At 42.8% G+C, this 19,117-nt stretch overlaps 1 protein-coding gene across 3 annotated transcripts in view; it reads left to right on the top strand.

The window, feature by feature from the left end:
- Positions 1–4,056: 4,056 nt before the first annotated feature.
- Positions 4,057–19,117, top strand: part of PKHD1 (PKHD1 ciliary IPT domain containing fibrocystin/polyductin) — a 1,006,139-nt gene continuing 991,078 nt past the window's right edge. For all 3 annotated transcript variants that reach the window (XM_082249887.1, XM_082249888.1, XM_082249886.1), the window contains exons 1-4: positions 4,057–4,156; positions 8,927–9,025; positions 12,928–13,005; positions 18,196–18,340. In XM_082249887.1, the coding sequence (XP_082106013.1) occupies positions 8,950–9,025; positions 12,928–13,005; positions 18,196–18,340 (299 nt within the window). In that variant the 5' untranslated portion in view covers positions 4,057–4,156; positions 8,927–8,949. The remainder of the gene's footprint in view (positions 4,157–8,926; positions 9,026–12,927; positions 13,006–18,195; positions 18,341–19,117) is intronic.

Here is a 19,117-nt window from a genome sequence, read left to right as displayed (position 1 = left end):
AATTTGCCGCCGGTTCCACCCCCCTGTGGACGTCACGTCGCAGGAGACGGAAGCCGAGGCTCACAGACGATCGGGAGGAAGCTCCGCCGCCGCATACCACCTGCATACATCGCTGGATCCCGGTGACAAGGTAAGTAAAACCTCTACCAGGATCCAGCGATCTTCCTAGCGGTACCCCGAGTGTGGCTCGGGGTTACCGCTTTTGGCTCTAAAATGTAACCCCGAGTCACGCTCGGGAATACCGCTAGGAAGGTTAAGACCCCTCGGGTGCAAGCCATCCGGTCCCGGTGATTTATTTATGTTAAGTTTCTCTAGTTTAGTTCTAAGTCTATCTTCTGTTAGCCATTTCCTGAGGTGTGTTGTTTAGTTTGGCCTTACAAGCTGGGTTAGTGTAGCCCCCCCAATTCTTTTGTGAAGACTGAAGAGAAGAAATTATTTAACACTACCGCCTTTTCCCTGTCCTCTGTGGCCAAAACTCCCTTATCGTCTTTAATGGGGCCAATGTGTTCTGGCCTCGCTTTCTTACTGTTTATATAATTAAAGAATTTCTTGGGGTTCTTTTTCTTCTCTTCCTCTATATGTCTCTCGTGTTCTATTTTAGCCGCCCTGATAAGGAATGCTCCTTACACTTGTGGTCATTGGGAAGAATTACCCCTTTACAGATAGCTGGAAAGATTAATGGTGTCAGTGGGAACTGAGAAGCAGAAATTGCTCATTGCTCAAGCAACCTCTGGAAGAACCCTAGGGTTTCATGAAACTTTGGTTAGGAAACCCTGGTCTAGAACATTGTAGCAATATTTATTCTGAGTGTTGCCATCTGAATTCAACTATTTGGTTCAGCGGTATAATCAGGCTTGGATTTCTATCACTGGAGCCTAGGCACACAATCTTCAGTGCCCAAAGGAATGCTCCTCTACCAACATCACCTCTTTGACACAGAACTTTTTTTGTTTTACTTGTCCAAAAATGTACTATGACAATGAGGCTAATTTACTATGAAAAAATGGGAATCTAAACCAAAAAAAGGGAAGATTCACTTAATTTATCCAATCATGTACAGATTAATTAAACAGAATTTTGCCTTTAATATGAATGGATAATTGAAGTGAACTCTTTTTTTTTTTTTTTTTGAGTGAATATTCTGAACCCCATTAGTAAAGTAGTCTCAAAGTGTAAATAGTTGAGCTATGATGGGAAAAAAAGTGTGTGGCCAAGATGTGTACAGGGAAGAGTTACCTCTTTCTCTCTGCTGCCTATTAGCACAAGCCTACAGTGCCAATTGGTAAATCTGGCCCTTGATACAACACCATAAGACCAAACAGGGCACATTGTTACTGTTAAGGAGGTTTGCTCCTGGCAGGATGTTGTAGATTGTGTCATGTCTGTAACGTTGGTCCACCTAAGACTTTCACCACATATATGCCACCTGGGCCTGGTAGAAGACCTGCCACCTATTACTGCTGAAAGGAAAGTGGTTGGACTACTCCACTTTTATGCACAAAAGACAATCTTCATGTGTAAAGTGACAGGCTGTTGATTTGTGGTTCTGGGGAAAAGAGTCCATGCGATCTTCTTACAAGCTTAATTGGTCAAAGTGTCAGGATTAAGAAGTTTCCTACAGACACCAAGCAAATTCAAACTTGCTTCATTCAGCTTGGCGATTATTGAAGCAGAGAGAAGAAATGACACAGCTCAAAGCTTCAGGAAAACAAATATCTAGACTACCCTTTCTCAACCTTTTAATACAGGAGAACCCTTGAAATAACTTTCCCATCCAGGGGAACCCCTGCTAATATATATACTATGGTGTTGATTAAAGCCCTGTACACACGCACCGATTGTTGGCCGTAAATTTTCGGCCAACATCCGATTGGCCGATTGTCGGCTTGTTAGTATGATGCTTCCGACAACCGACTACGACTTTTCGGCCGAACAAAATCTGGTGTGCATGCTATAAAATTTTGTTGGCCGTCACCAGAACGGCCGATTGTTCGTCAGTCAGTACAGATTTCGGCCGACAAAAGTCAGATGAGCAAGACTGGGCATGCTCAGAGAAGAAAAAACACACGGAAAGTAGACCAGAACATGACATCACTTCTGCAGTTGGTTGTTGTTGGCCGACAAAATTCGTGTGCAGTCTAGAGCACATTTCAACCAACACAACAACACTGGACAAAAGACGGCCGATCGGTCGGCCAACAATCGGTGCGTGTGTACGAGGCTTAACCACTTTCCCACCGCTCACATTGCTGCTACTGCAGCAATGTGGCTTGTTATCGACCTACGTCGCTGGACTCCTCCCCCTGTAGGCGGCGCTCGCGCACCGCCGGAGGCACGCTCCCGCTGTTTTCAGTCACAGCAGGAGTCGGGCCAGGGGAGGAGCGGCGGCGATCGCCGCCGCTCTTACTCGATCGTCGGGGAATCGAGCGAGGAGATCCGCCCGCTCTGTTTACACAAGTGATCTCCTAAGTGACAGGGAGTCACAGATCGGAGTGTTCAGCATAACTGAACATCCGATCTGTCCCTGACTCACTTAGTCCCCCCCCCCCCACACGTCAGTAAGCACCAGGCATACATTAACCCCTCCCTCTCCAATAAAATTAACCCCTTCACTGCCAGTGTCTTTTTTTACAGTAACAGTGCATATATATAGCACTGATTACTGCAGAAATGTCACTGATACCCCCAAAAGTGTCAAAAATGTCAGTCAAGGGTCTGATCTGTCCGCCGCAATGTCGCAGTCCCGCAAAAAAAAATCGCAGATCGCCACCATTACGCGTTAAAAAAAAAAAACACCAAAAATGACAGAAATCTTTCCCTTAGTTAGTAAACGCAATAACTTTTGCGCAAACCAATCAAAATACGCGGGATTTCAGATTAAAAAAACATGAAAAATATTGTTATTTTTTCAAAATAAACGCTCTTTTTTTGTTTATATAAAAAAAACATGAAAAATATTGTTATTTTTTCAAAATAAACGCTCTTTTTTTGTTTATAGCGCAAAAAGTAAAAATCGCACAGGTGATCAAATACCACCAAAAGAAAGCTCTGTTTGTGGGAAAAAAAGGACGTAAATTTTGTTTGGGTACGGCATCGCACGACAGTGCAATTGTTAAAGTCGCAAAGCGCCGAATCGCAACAAGTGGCCTGGACGTAAGACAGCAAAATCCTCCGGTGGTAAAGTGGTTAAGTAAAATTGGAGAGTGCAAAATCTGCTGCATAGAAACCAATCCATTTCCAGGTTTAGTTAGAAGCTGATTTGGCTACCATGCACAGCTGCATCAGATTTTGCACTCTCCAGTTTAGTAAATTAAACCCTTTGTCTAGAGCTCATGGTACATTAGCTTGATGATCACTGGAAAGAATGCTCCTTATACTTTGTTTTGTTAGGGAAATTCCCACTTTTACGGATAGCTAAAAAGATCCTTGTTGTCGATAGGTACTCATCTTAGAGGCAGAAATTGCTCATTGCACACGGAACCCCAAGCAACCTCTGGAGAAAGGAACCCTGTTTGAGAAAGGCCAGTTTCCCCAAATGAGAATATAAGTGAGTAAATCCTTAAAACAAATTCTCAAGTTATAATAAAATTAGACATAACATGGTGAGAAATGGCAGGATTAGTAACATCAAACTAATCGGGAAAAAAAAAAAAAATCTCTTTTATATACTTATCAAAAAAAAATAAAAAATTAAAGCTTGAGCTTTCCCTTGAAGCATGAAGAAATATGAATTCAGCTAATCCCTCTTAGTTGGAGACCTCACAGAAGGATTCCTTTCCTCTTACATATTTGACCACAAAGGTTTACGAATAAGTAAATGATTAAGCTTCTCCTGGGTACAGGTATGAAAATTAAACTTGCAGGCTTAGACCTTTAGTGACCTGTCGTCACATATTACCAGTAGCAGGCTAAAGCCTACATAAAAATTGCATACCGTAGCCTCATAATACAAGGGGTATAGGGGACCAGACACATGGACCTTTGGAGCTGACAATGAGCATATCAGATTTTGTCCTGAAATGAGAAAGCTTGAAAGTATCATTGATTCATGGACTTGGATTAATCAGAAAACAGAAGATATACATGCAAATGTCGCAGGATGATTTTTTGACTTGCAGAGCCACATTCCTATGGAAATGACAGCAACACCCAGTCTGTAAGTATCATAAAAAAACATATACTGCATATATATGCTTTACAGAAGCAATGCACTAAAAAGTGATATATTAGTATTCGGTGGCATCTGATGGGATAGGCAAATTTATCTGGGTGCTTCAGCTGTATTGCCTACCTACCAGGGTTCTGTTATGTTTACCTCTAACTGTGTCTGCAAAATCATGTTGCTTTATTGTTTTACATGTCCTTTAGGCCTCTTTCACACATACGGTCCGTTCAGTTCGTCAGTTCAGTCACGTCAAAATGTATCAGTTTTTCATCCGTTTTTCATCCATTTTTTCATCCATTTTTTCATCCATTTTTCATCCGTTTTCCATCCGTTTTTCGTCCATTTTTCATCTGTTTTTCTTTTACATCCACTACCAATGCAAAAACTGATGAAAAACGAACCGTTTGTCCGTTTACATCCGTTTTTCGTCCATTTTTCCTCCGTTTTTCATCCATTTTTCATCTGTTTTTTTTTACATCCAATGCAAAAACTGATGAAAAACGAACCGTTTGTCTGTTTACATCCGTTTTTCGTCCGCTCCATTTTTTTGACGGATGAAAAATAGGGCATTCATCCGTTCAAAAAAATGGACATTGACGGAGGCCTATTGTTTAAAATCATTGTCATAAACAATACAAACCTAGACTACCCATCAGTAGCATATCGAATGCTTTTGACACCCAAAGTGAGTCAGTTTTTCAGATCCTCTCATTAGTATGACATTCTTCAGTAATCATGAAATGTAATAATTATTTAAACTGGAGGTTAGTGGAAATAAGATTGCCCTTTACATTGGTGGTCAGTGAGAAAAAGAATGCCCCGTACGTTGATGGTTATGGAAGGAAAAAGAATGCTCTTTTTGTTCATGGTTATGGAAGAAAGAACGCACCTTACATTGTTGGTTAGTGGGAGCAATAAACCTGATTTTGGTGGTCAGTCAGAGAAAGAATTTCCCTTTCTCTGGTGGTCATTGGGAAGAATACCACTAAATTGGTAGTTAGTGAAAAATTGCTGGTGGCCAATGGGAATAAGAATGCCTCTTACATTAGTGATCAATAGGATGATGTATGTTTCTATTCAGTGGGAAGAAAAATGGCCCTTTTATTGCTGACCAGTTGTAGAAAGAATGCTCCTTACACTGGTGGTCAATAGGAGGAAAAATTCTCCTTAAACTGGTGGTTAATAGGAAGAAAATGTATCCTTACACTGGAAGAATGCCCCTGATATTGGTGGGCAGTAGGAGAAATAATGGCCCTTATATTGGTGGACAGTAGGAGGAAGAACATCCCTTACATTGGTGGTCATTTGGAAGTAAAACATCCCCTTATATTGGTTGTTAGTAGGCAGGAGAATTACTCTTCCATTGGTGGTCTGTAGGGGGAAGAATGTCAGAATGTCCTTCACATTTATGGTCAGTAGGACGAAGAATGTCCCTTACAATGATGGTCTGTAGTAGGGAGAATATCCCATACATTGATGGTCAGTAAGAGAACAGGTTTCCTTTTTTTATGCTCAGTGGAAAGCAAATGATCTCTTACATTGAAGGTCAGTGAGAAGAATGTAGACTTTCTTAAATCATTAATGTTAGGAATTATTTACTGTTATAGGTACCTCCTCTGAACAGGCCCAGCTGACTCTTCTGTTGTTATGTTGGTGCTTGAACTATGTGGGTACCATTACACAAGTGATTAAAGTGTGTGTAAGCACTAATAGCAACAACTAAAATTATATTTGTTTGTTACCTTTTGGTTGGTAAATATACCATTTTAAGCATTTTGTTATATAAGTTCAATAGGTGCAAAAAATTTTGTTGATCCCGCAAGTAATTCAGTGCTGCCCTGAGCCTTGTGCTATTTGTAGTGTTATCTTAGGCATTGTTATCAGCCCTACCCAATTTACTTCTGTTAAATACTGAACAAGTCCACCTATTTTATGGAGAAAAAGAATAGGGAGCAATTTTATGTAGTGCTAAGACACGTTGCACTAGAGGGAAAATGCTGTGCTTCAATTGATGTAGCAGTGGGTGAGCGTTGTCCCTCTGGTCACGCAGTGATAATGTGTATACATGTGTTGTCATTGATTTAATTATCAGTTTTCTTATGAAATATTTTTGATTACATATTCTTTATTGTGATTATTTGTTAGCCATATCTGCACATCCATTCAATCAAGTAGATCCTGAAGAAGCAAGCTGGATGTGAAACGCGTTAATCCACTATTTCTGTATGATTTGTTTTGGAATGTAGTTGCTATGGTGATCGCTGTTATTATGGGTTTACATTGAATTTTAATTTGGTAAAACATTTTTACATTTTTAATATAAATCTGTGTTGTGGCACATTTAAAATCCCTAATATCCTGCCCCTAATTTGGTGGTTGGAACACTATAACATGTAACTAAAGATACACTTTAAGCACCCACTGCCTATTCATTGTACACTGTTTTTAAAACCAGGAACCACTCCTCACATGTGAGTCATAAAATCTTGAAATCAATATCTTTCAGTCCTGTGAGTTTGCAATAGAAAGATAGCACCAGCAGCCATTGTCACACCTCAGAGGGCATCTCATTTCTGAACTGCACTGAGAGTAAACCTAAAGTAGCAGAAGTAAAATAAAAGGAGAAGTTTGGGGTACAGAAAAAAAGAAATCTTCATACTCACCTCTCCGCATAGGTGAGATGCTGCAGCTGTCCCTCGTCAACTCTAGGACAAATAGCTAAGCGTTCACATGACGGCTGATCGCTCTGTTCTTGGTCTGCTTGGAGAGGAGAACAGTGAAGACCTTTTCCTATTGAAAACCAGATGTTGCTAAATGTAAAGGCCTATAATTTACACTGGGCAAATGTTGGGTAAGTGTCCACTATTTATCTTTCATGAATGTTGCCAAAAGAATATTTGATGATCAGGTAAATTATCCATAGACAACAGCTAAGAGCAGGAAGAGGGGGCAGTGAAGCAAATGCTTTTTTTTTTTTTTATTCTGCACAGAATGTATAGGGTAAGGGTACAGATGTGTCCAGTGTAGTTCCAGTGGCTAGCCACAATATAGCACTAGATATAAAATAGAATAGGTTCAGGACCACTTAGACCATCTTACGTAGATGCCGTAAGAGCCACTAGAGCTCCCTATATGCATAATATCATTGATTAGAAGGGTCTTTTAGAGCTAAAGTGATTGTAAATTACCTTTTATTTTTGATGAGCACTGATAGGAGGCACTGATGGGCACTGATAGATGGCACAGATAAGTGGCACTGATGGGCACTGATGGGGTGGCACTGAAAGGCAGCACTGACTGGCATCACTAATGGGCACTGATTGGTGTCACTGATGGGCACTGCTGGGGCTGTACTGTAATCAGGGCACTGATCATCAGGGCATTAACATACACAGTGCTGCTTGGCCCAGCCCCCTCGTCAATGGTTTTAATTGACAGCAGCAGGAGCCAATTGCTGCCACTGCTCTCACTCTAGTGAGGAGGGAGAAAGAGAGCAGCGCCGCTGTTCTTTGGTACAGTGCTGGATCATGATCAAGCCCAGTTAGGTATTTAGGGAGGGCGCTACAGCTGAAATGTTTTTTACCTTAATGCAGAGAATCCTAACGCATCCCACCCAAATCACCTTCCTAGCATAGACCACCCCCCCAATCCCCCCTCCTTGCACAACCCTCTCACTCAAAAACCACCTTCCCAGCACAAACCCCTCAATATCCCCCCTTCCTAGCACCCCACCCGCTCCCAAATCCTCTACCTAGCACAACCCCCCCCCCCCCATAAACCCCCCTCTTTCTAGCACAAATTCTGTCCCTATAGTAGTGGCAGCAGAAGAGAGGAGAGAGCAAGGAGGGGGTGTGCTCGCTCTCCTCCACCAGCTCCCCTCCTTCCTGTATATTCAGATCTGGGCGATCCTGTTAGCTCCTGTGCTACAGAAAGGAGAGAGCACTGTTAACGCCTGTGTACAGAGGAGGCAGTGCGCTTAGCCTGCACCTCCCCCGCACTCTGCTCCTCTCTGTACTCTTGCCAGCAAGTCCTTAGCAACCGATGGAGTCATCAGTTGCAAGGACGCGGTCTGGCAACCAGTTCAGCTTTCTGTTTTGCTGGTACGAGTAGAGAGGAGGAGCAGAGAGCAGGGGAGGTGTGGGCTGAATGCTTTGCCTTCTCTATACACAGGAGTTAACAGTGCTCTCTCCCTCCTGTAGGACAGGAGCTAACAGAGGATCGCTCAGATTGGGCTGTTGCCACGGCACCCCTGAAGACTCCTCATGGCATCCCAGTTGAGAAACACTGCAGTAAAGGCTGAAGCACTTAGCTCATATTTTGAAAGATTTCAGGAAGTGTGCAGAAGTGGTCTATCTCAAGGTCTGCAAAACAGAAACTAACAAATTGAAAAAATGCCGGTCTTTGGGCCTCTTCATTGGACGACAGGGGATAATGTCTTCATGGGCCCAGTAGCAGGTCATATGGCACTCAGAGACTGGCCCAGCACTGTAAGCTGAGCTGCGCATGCGTAGATCAGTTTACAGCGCCAAAGAAGACAGCAAGCAGGCAAGTGGGGGCATTTTATTGCAGAAGTGACGGTCCATGTCTCTTCTATAATAAAAGCCTGCTTGCTCGCTGTTTCTTACAGCGGAAATTCAGTTCCATTTTTAAAGTACTTTAGATTCATTTTTCAGTTTCATGTTATTATCAGATTATTTCTTGAAATGACATAAACATGATACTGGTAGATTTTATTTTTATTTAAATTTCTCTTAATTTCAGGTACTTGTAAGTTAAATTGGAAAATGAAGAAACTCAGAAATTCAGGGATTGTTCATATGATATTATACTTTTTTTGTGCACAAATGACATCACCCATTGGTAAGTATTGGTGCTCGTACTTTGACTATTATCTGTACTTTTCATACAACCCCTGGCAGAACACAGCCTAGAACTGCACCATCTGGATTAAAATAGTATTATTAGAGCCCAACTCCTTGAAGGCAAGTGCTTTAATGTTACAGTTTTTGGCACTAATGGCTTAATGGCGTCCTGAGGTGTGCTTTCCACCTGCATGGGTCACTTCCCATTGAGAGGGGATATATGCAGGAGTAGATGGGCCTCAGGGCTCTTGGGAAGTTGAAAGTGAGACTATACAATTCCAAATGCGATCATTACTCCAAGAGTGGGGTTACCCTATAGCGGGACCTTGGTACAGGACTAAGAACTGAATTTATTATTTACTATATGGGAAATAAGCTTAGCTAAAAGGTATAGACTTCACATCACAGCCATGCACAGCATTTATACCAGAGAAAATGAAAATGTTAAAACGAATTCAGGAAATGTAAGCACAACGAAGTTACTTTGATAAAACACGTTCTGTTTATGTGACAAACGTCTGGCCTGATTTACCTGAAGATAACAGAGAGAAAGTATATATGTGAACTAGGGAACAAAGGGTTAACCTTCAGATTAACCCTCTGGGTAATGAAGAGCGAAAAGTAAAACAATAAGGAGTAGCAGCTAGCTCAGGAGAGGGAGCAGTGGTGGGCAGTGATGGAGGCTCCATAGGCAGAGTGGTCTGTCACATGGTGCACCCTGCAAAGAGGTTGAGTCCCTATTTTAGGGCCCGCTTCAGAACAGAACCCTTCTAGGTAACCACAATGTGTGAGGCCTCACAGAGTAAGTGCGCCTTTGGGGCAGACATGGCAAAAGCGTAAAGTGTGAAAACTGGTGGAGGGAAATTATTGCTCAATGCTGTTCCCCTTAAAATGACTCTGTAGTCGGTGCCTGGACAGATATCACTGGCAAGTTTAAAGGACGTCATCCTTCTGCATGTGAGGCCTTATGAAGTAATTTGGCCTCTGGCTATGAGGGGGCTCTGAACCCACATGAGTACAGTACATTACAATCACAATGCTCACATCCTGCACAAACTTCCATGATCTTAGTCTTACCTCCATCTTCCTGTTATAGCAGGGTGTCTATATGCAGTTAGGTCCATATACATTTGGACACAAGCACAATTTTAGTTTTTTTTTCAGGTATTTACCAAAACATATTTGTGACGGTACTCACTGTCACTGGGGGTGAAAGACAGATACTTAAAGGTTTGGATTGCTTCAAGTAGGACAGTAATATTTGTCAGCATCAGCAATATCTCTCAAGAATTTTGAAGATTTAATCCCACTTTACACTGTGAGACCTATAGCCTGTTGCCATGAAGTCTGTGACACCTAAATAATCATAGAAATACGTAGATGTGTATTCCATATACTTCAATGTAGTAGATGGACAGACTGTCATTGGCAGTCTTGTCCTATTGTCTATCTATCGAGCTGGGATGTGGATTGTGTTACGTCTGCCTGCCCATTGTTAAATGTTAATGACCTCACATTGTTCTGATGGCTAGATAATTAGTTCAGGTTAATTCTGTTTCTGTATACAATTTCATCTGCATATGATAATGTAATCAGGCAGAGAGGAGGGATTGTGTACACTGTATGGGAGTGACTGAATCTAAAACTCTGTTTTTATTGGATTGTGAATTTCATGTCCTGTTCCCCACAAGGTACACCTGGGCGGTAACCTTGTGGGGGAAAACTGTATAAAAGAGAAGCTGTACCATTAAACCTGGAGTTCTACTTCACCCTTAATCTAGAGTCTGCTCTCTTATTAGGGGAACCTGCTACAAGAGATTGCTATGCTCTTCATACTCCCTTGGATAATCACTAAGCTCTTGTAAGAGCTTGTTCCTGTTCCTTCTTCACTCTCTGGGGAAAGAGAGGTTCACCCACTGTAATCTGGAGCCTTGTCATAGGTCCAGGGTTGGTAGGAGACGACGAGACCCCAGCCAAGCTGCGGCAGTTGGTGGGGTCTGCGGTGGTTATGGTGTCTGGTGGAGGGCTTGGAGCCCTCGGGAAGCACTAGGAGCATCCGTCAATGGAGGTACCCAGTCGGGGTGCCAGTTGATCTGTTACAATATATTTAAGCTATAGGTATATAATGGATATGGGCTGAAGTACATACTCTCTTAATTTGAGAATATGTACATCCAAATCAGAGGAAGGGTTTAGGAATTACAGCCCTTAACCTCCCTGGCGGTATCCCCGAGCGTGACTCGGGGTGGATTTTTTAAACTAGGATCGGTATCCCCGAGTCACGCTCGGGGTAGATGTGCAGAGCGTGCAGCGGTGTCTCTTACCTTCTCCTGGCGATCAAGCGATGATCTCTCATTGATGTGACCGCCAGCCGAGAGTCCCGCCGCTCGTCCGTCGGTGTGATGACTTCTTAGTTCCGTTCCCTGCAGCAGCAATATATACATGTTTGTATATATATATATATAACGCATGAATTATAATCTAATCAATAATATAATTTTATTATATATATTATATAATAAGATTATATTATTGATTAGATTATAATTCATGCGTTTGTGTTTCAAATTTATCACATCTGGGATGTCTACTAGACTCTTGTTTTGGTCAGGTTTAAGTCAGTAATTACTAAGAATTGTAGGCCTATAATAAATAAATTTCCATGAAAAAAATTGTACCGCTTTTGGTACATAATTCCTGACATAATCATACCGCCAGGGAGGTTAAGAATAGCCATCCCCCCTTTTTTAAGGGACAAAAAGTAAATGTATAATTGAATAAAAAGCTATTTCATGGCCAGGTATGGGCTAGTTCTTTGTTATTTCTTCATCAATTAAGCAGGTAAAAGGTCTGGAGTTAAAAGGTCTGGAGTTGATTCTAAGTGTGGTATTTGCATTTGGATTTTATTGCTGTGAACCTACATCATGCGATCAAAGGAGCTCTCCATGCAAGTGAAACAGGCCTATCTAAGGCTTCAAAAATGAAACAAATCCATCCGAGAGATAACAGCAACATTAAGAGTGGCCAAATCAACTGATACATCCTGAGGAAAGAAAAATGCACTGGTGGGCTCAGCAGTGTTTAGAGTTATACTGTCAGCCCAGATTCAGCCAAATGCAGCAAAGTTGATTGGACGGCGCTTCACAGTACAAATGGACAATGATCCAAAACACACTGCAAAAGCAACCCGGTAGCTTTTGAAGGAAAAGAAGTGGAATTTTCTGCAATGGCCGAGTCAATCACCTGATCTCAAACCAATTGAGCATGCATTTCACTTGCTGAAGGCAAAACTAAAGGCAGAAAGACCCACAAAAAACAACTGAGGACAGCTGCAGTTAGAGCCTGGCAAAGCATCAGAAAGGAGGAAACCCAGTCTTTGGTAATGTCCATGAGTTCCAAACTTCAGGCAGTCATTGCCAGTAAAGGATTCTCAATAAAATATTAAAAATTAACATTTTATTTATGATTATATTCATTTGTCCAATTACATTTGAGCCACTAAAAATAGGGGACTGTGTATAAAAATGGTTGCAGTTCCTAAAATTTGTACTTGATATTTATGTTCAACCCCCCCCTTGAATTAAAGCTGAAAGTCTGCACTTCAAATTAATTTGTATTATTTTGTTTTAATTTTATTCTGGTGGCATTCAGAGCCAAAAGTATGACAATTGTGTCTGTGTCCAAATATATATGAACCTAAATGTATGACAGTCTGAAAAGTGCCACAGTTTGACTACACTGCTTAATGCTCTGCGTGATCCAATAGACCTGGTCAGACATGCCCCCTCTCTTCCTTGGTATTAAAAACTCCCAGCACTGGATTCCTAACACTGAGAGCAAAGTATTGTACAGAACAAATGCCCTAACTTTACCATTTTATATCTTGTTTTCGTTTTTTAGCTTTTTGTCTGAACTACACAGTAGACCCAAAGGAAGGCAGCATCGCTGGTGGTACCTGGATCACCATATGGTTTAATGGTAAGAAGTGGTGATAAAGTAAAATTGGAGTTAGGTGGTACATTTAAATAAAAAATGCTTTTATATAGATTTAGACCAAAATAAATGCAAGCTACTATGGTCAAATTGCGGCCATATGACTTCCGTGTGCACCACCACAGGCACCATGTATTTTGCAAAGAGACAAGGGATGGGCTCTTTAAGCAGAAGGAGCCATCAGGTGCTGCATGCAGGCATTGTACCATTTCCAGGCTCATATACTGTACTTTTGGAACATGTGAGTGTTTTACTACGTGTTGTTTCCAATAAATTGTCTACAGTCTACATTTAGAGGCACCTTGTTATCTTTTCTCCCATTACATATTTGGAAAAATTGCTTCAGTCTTTTTCCTCCACCTGTCAATGGCTGCCCAGAGACTTTGTGGACTCATCTCCTTACTGTGCCCTTAAATCCCACAGGACACTGTAAGTTCCATCACAAACTTTATAACATTCAGAATTAGCGCCGATTCATTTTTTATTGGATCTGTGAACTTGCACTGTTGTGGGCAAACTGCAGCCCACCGACATAAACTGCCATTCTGCAGCAGCTGGATAATGCAGAGAAACAAAGAACCTGGTTTGTGTTGGAGACTGCACTGGAATGACTGGATCAGTCACTGGTCGTGGGTGTGTGATTGTGTGGGCAAAGGGAAAGCAATTCCTTTCAGTGGGTTATGCCCAATGGTGGATAGTGGTGGTGTACTTTGTTAGAGGCTTTGGCTGCTTCTTTTCCAATACGGCCTTGTGGCAATTTCAGCTTGGGTAGTGTAGCACTTTCCCCGTAGGGCTTGCTGTATGATGACTTGTTGGGCTTCCTCTGATTACCAGCACACAGTCACTTAGGGAACAGTTCACACATCCTTACTTTCTCCCGATGGCTCATCACACACTAAAAACAGTCCAGGGGTATTGGTTTTTAGTGTTTATTTTGGAACTTGAATGGGAGAAGGGAATAGTGGGATACTCCAACTGTAACTATTCACAATGGATAAGGACAACTCCCACTTTGCCTCACCAGGTTGCTTGTGGAAGCAGCTGAACTGCTTAATTCATTACTGCCACGTGTATGGAAAGGGTTAAGTCTCCTTTCTATTTTCTCTCCAGCAATAGACTTGGTGAATCTATATTATTTTCCGGACACTCCATAGCATCCCCTTTATTGACACCCATCCACTGACTCCCCTCAGGTCAGACCCCTTGATACAGACCTGTACTCACTGTACTGCAGAATCAGATCCTCCAGTGTCTCCCCTCTCAGTCAGCTTCACCAGACCTCTGGGTTCAGTTCCTCACTAGCACTCTCCAGGCCCTCAGGTCGACTACCTGAGGCCGCATGGCACCTCTACAGAGGGGGAGGCCTCTGCCCACTCCCTCCGGGACTCTGCTATCCAGCTGAAAGACCCCAAGCACATGTGCTCCTTTTATACAGTATCACAGCATGCACCGAGGCACTTTTTCTCTGCCAAATACCCAGGACTGTATCAAACACCTGTGCACTCATTTATCAGGTTTCCTCCCTCTGTCCAATATGCCTCCCTATTGGACCAGTGTGAAACAATCTGCAGACAGAACAAGTTGCACCTGAGCACAATTATCAGTCTGATGCTGCATTCACCTAGGTAAGCATCATTCAAGAAAAAAAAAAATCCCATACACCTCTTTTAGGGTTACCTAATTTTTGTGGAGAGCTGCCAAACCAGAACTATTGCACTTGGTGATTCATATACCTACCAAAAACTTGCATCCAGCATCTTGTCTTCACCTTTGTATCAACTACCATGTTAGCTGGTCATATGCTCTTTGATCACACCCTACCATGGTCAAATTGTAGCCCAGCTTTTCTCAACCTTTTCAACACAGAGGAACACTTGAAATAACTTTCCAGTCTCAGGGAACCCCTACTTAAAATGACTACTGTATATCTACAACTCATGATATATTAGTGTGATGGTCAGTGGGAAGAATGCTCCTTTCACTTGTGGTCATTGGGGAGAATTACCCCCTTACAGATAGCTAAAAAGATCCATGGTGTTAGTGGGAACTTATCTGGGAGGCAGAAGTTGCTCATTGCTCAAGGAACCCCTAGTGACCTCTAGGGGAACCCTAGTTGAGAAACCCTGCTGTAGCCCCTTGAACCCATATCCAATCTCTACTGATATTCTTTCAGTAGGATGATCTGAAGAGGCAATGAACAAAATAAACTGCATTATCTCTAAACAATTAAAAGTTGTATCGTGTCATGTCGTTTCTCTTCAAATGTCACTTAGTTATAAGGCCTTATGCACACTGGACGCCTTTACAGTTACGGTTTTTAGCTTCAGGTGCTTTTTTCTGCAGCCAGTAACGCGGCTATTTGGCGTTTATCAGCGTTTTTGAGCCATACGCTTTTGTGGGAGAATAATTTTGCTAAAAAAAAGCTATAAAAACACAAAAAAACACTACTGCAAAATTTATTCTAAAGCTACAGCTTTCTATAATTAAGGCTACCGGCATTTTTATAACATCCAGTGTGCATGAGGCCTGAATGTCACTACTAAATACATTGTTTAGAAGACATGAAAAAAGTTAGTGCAAAAAGGGTAATGGGAAAGTAAAAAATCAAGGTACTTGGAGTTGCGCTTTAATGAAAGCTGTAGATTTAAAAAGACTGAAAATTATTTTTGAAATTCCATTTACATGTTAACGTTTTTATGAGTTTATGGCAATTGCATGTAGAGCGTGTTCAATACCAATGTGTCCTGCTGCCCATATCCCAAATCTTCCCTCTCCTGCAGAGTAGAGTTACTGAATCTTTGTAAGTATGTCAGATGCCCAGAGCCGCTGTTAGAAATGATGGGGCCCCGCCCCGTACCGCCTACCTGACAGGGCCCCCCCATCGTACCCGGCCTGGGGCCTGAGCCGACCACTGCTCCCCCTAGCCCGCAGGCAGCAAGCAGAGAAAAAGGAGGCAGCGTGGACTGTGTGCCTTTAGGGTTTAGGCGGATTAATCCGCCGCAGCGCTCCCGGCCTGTCTTGGTGTATTCATATTGAAAAGGCCGGGCTTCAACTGTGTAGCGTGCTGCCGGGGATTAATCCACCTAAACCCGAAAGTGATAAAATAGTTTGCTTACTGTCCCCCACTCCCACTGAACACTGGGAGACCGGAGACATTTTTTTTCTAAATAGCTGCACAGCGGGGGATTATCTAATTGGTGGACAGGATTTGGGAGTTCCCGCTCGCTCTACCTCCAGGCCCCCCTGCTGAGATGACAGATCCGGGCCCGATACAGGAGGTCTGGTGGTCCCACCATATCAGCAGCCCTGCATATACCAGGTACCACCGCTGTAGTGCAGTGGTCCGGGCCAGATTAACGTAGGGGCTATTGGAGCTGCAGCTCCAGGCCCCTACTTTAATATAGGCCCAGTAGGGGCAGACTTACTGTTCGGCTCACGGCCAGTAGGGGGCTACATGAGAGTCTTCTGGCACCTGCAGCAGGGGAAATATGACAGTGGGAGGTTTATCGGTACGGTGGTAGGGGCAAATACAAGCACCAATCACCCTCTTTGACTCTCTATGAAGAAACTGAAAGCTGCTTCTCCTCCTCTCCCTCCTGTGACTTTCAGCTGCTTCCTTTGTGAGCCATAGAGGGAGATCAGTGCTTATAATTGCCCCCACCCCATGCACCATTCACCCCAGACTGTCCATCAGATTCCCCCTGCTCTCTGGGTACTGATCCTTACCATTTACTGACTGTGTTCATTTATACCTGAAGCCCTGAACCACCAAAATCCTCAGCACCAGGCCCATGATGTTCTTAATCCAGCCCTGGCAGTGGTCCTGCCCACCAATGGCTATATCACTAGTGTGTCCCTGCCCAGATAGCAAGGGTAACTTGCCACAAATTTGTGTTGAATTGTATGTTTTGTTAACTTGCTGCAAATTTTCACTGGCAAGTTGTACACTTGCAGAGCACTTGAAGCACAAATTCTAGTTGAGACTTTTCCAATTTGTAGGAAATTTGCGTAGCAAGAGCAAAGTTGCAGTGGTAAGTCTATAGCAAGAGCTCTGCAAGTCTACAGCATGAAAATTCAGCCACAGTGACCCCTGTGGTGGAATGACTAATTGAACCAGAATTTGCAGCAGACTTGCAGAAGGTTTGCAAAGAAAATTGATCTGGAGTCATGCGATGCGGACAAACCTGTGCAACAAACCTGTGAAGCCTGGCAAGTCTAGCAAAAGCTTAGCAAGTCATTTTCAAACTTGCAGCACAATTGCTTACTATCTGGGTGGGATATAATATTACCATAGCTGGTGGTGGTTGGAACCATAGTGCATGTTGGGGGGCAGGCATCTGGAAACATGCTCTTGACCATAGCTTAGAAAATATGTACAAAACTGCTTTACATTCCCTTTAATGCCATTAATTTTGAAACTAGAAATGTTGCCATGACTCACCATCTCCTGATGAATGTTGGGGCGGATGTGTGAGGATCAGATAGTGGTTATGGCTTTACAGTGTTACTAAACCTGCAACAGTAAAATCAGTCTGTATATGCAGTAATGCATGCTTGTACTTATACTCACTGTGGAACCTAGGAGGTTAATCCTCTGCATTGTGTAAAAAGGCTGCTTGATCCTGTCTCTCTGATCCTCCCCTTCTTCCAGTGACTCCAAAAAAATAACCTGATATTTTAAGAGTCTATGGAGTCAGGCTACACATGCTCAGTTTTGTGTGTAATGCTAAAGAGTTGTATTATTTTCTTTGGGAATGTGCAGGTGATCAGCACAGGACCAATCAGCACTGTCCAGACAGAGGGTCAGGGGTCCTGCATCCTGATAGTTCAGCTAGTGCAGTATGAAAACTCTTCCTACAAGCTTTAACCAGACACTGATAGAGGTCACAAGACTGCCATATACTGCTGATGAGAAAAGGTATTTAGCAGTTTTTATATTTACTAAAATAATTGCATTTCCATGTTCTGTGTACTGTGGGAGACCAGATATAGTGAATGTAGGGTCCTGGTTGAGTAACACTTGAAGGTTTATTGATTTTGGTACAAGGACCTGATTTAGAGCCATAGTTGTCTGGGATCAGCCTTATTTCACAGAACAAAGTGTCTAATAACGTATTCTGAGTAGTTAATCAAACCTGGATCTACATGACTCACATTCTCTTTTCTCCTTTGCAGACAGCAGCTTGTACAGCAGTGTCCTTCAGTATTTTGGACAAGGTTGCCCTCTTGAAGTGCACATGACAAATTCAGAAAGCCCCCCGGTATATTGTGATCTTCTTTCTTTATATTCACCTTCATCCTCTATTAAATGTAAAACAAGGTAAGCTACTATATCGCAAATGGAATTATTTGTGGTGGAGATTATCAACATGTGAGTAGTTTGTTCACTGTCTGGAAAAACTGAGTTTTGGCAGTCAGTTTAACCATTTTATGACCAAACGCCATTGATACCTAGATGAGTAGGGCCAAATTCAGCAGTGCCAACATGTGTCAGATAACTTATATATATATTCAAGTTATCATTATAATGCAGCCAGAGTGCTCCTTTAAGGCTTTTACGAGACGGGTCGGCTTTCCCTGGGGATGGACGAACTGGATTGTGGGAGATTTCGTTTGGATCTGAAGGTAGACTGTTACGCGGATGGCAGGGGGGACTATACTCCCAAGGAGCCACGGTAGAGAGAGAGGATCATGAAAAAGCTGATATACCTCCTGCTGGGCCGAGCGCGCACTCTCTTGTTTCCGGGACTCATGGAGGACGGATTGGTCAGAGAGGTACCGCAGGACACTGTTGGCATCGGAGGCCAGAGAGTGCAGCCTAAGGAGAGGGGAGCCTGTCCTCAGCAGTGCAGATGCTGGTAGTCACAGGGAGGTGAGAGTGGAGCTGAGAACAGAGCGGGTGAAGCTGAACTGACTGACCCGGACCGCGAGAGCAGAACATCCCCAGTGACGCAGGAGCATGGGGGGAGATACATTGCCTGGGCGGCAGGATAATCACAAGTGGACACTGTTGTGTGAGAAAGTGCCTGGTGACATCTAAAATCGCAAGTATAAACCTACACCCATTATACACTGACTGCAGGTAGGATTTCATGTA

Source organism: Pelophylax lessonae, assembly GCF_965119305.1.
Source record: "Pelophylax lessonae genome assembly, chromosome: 3".
Classification (NCBI taxonomy): domain Eukaryota; kingdom Metazoa; phylum Chordata; class Amphibia; order Anura; family Ranidae; genus Pelophylax; species Pelophylax lessonae.
This window is presented reverse-complemented; position numbering and strand designations above follow the sequence as displayed.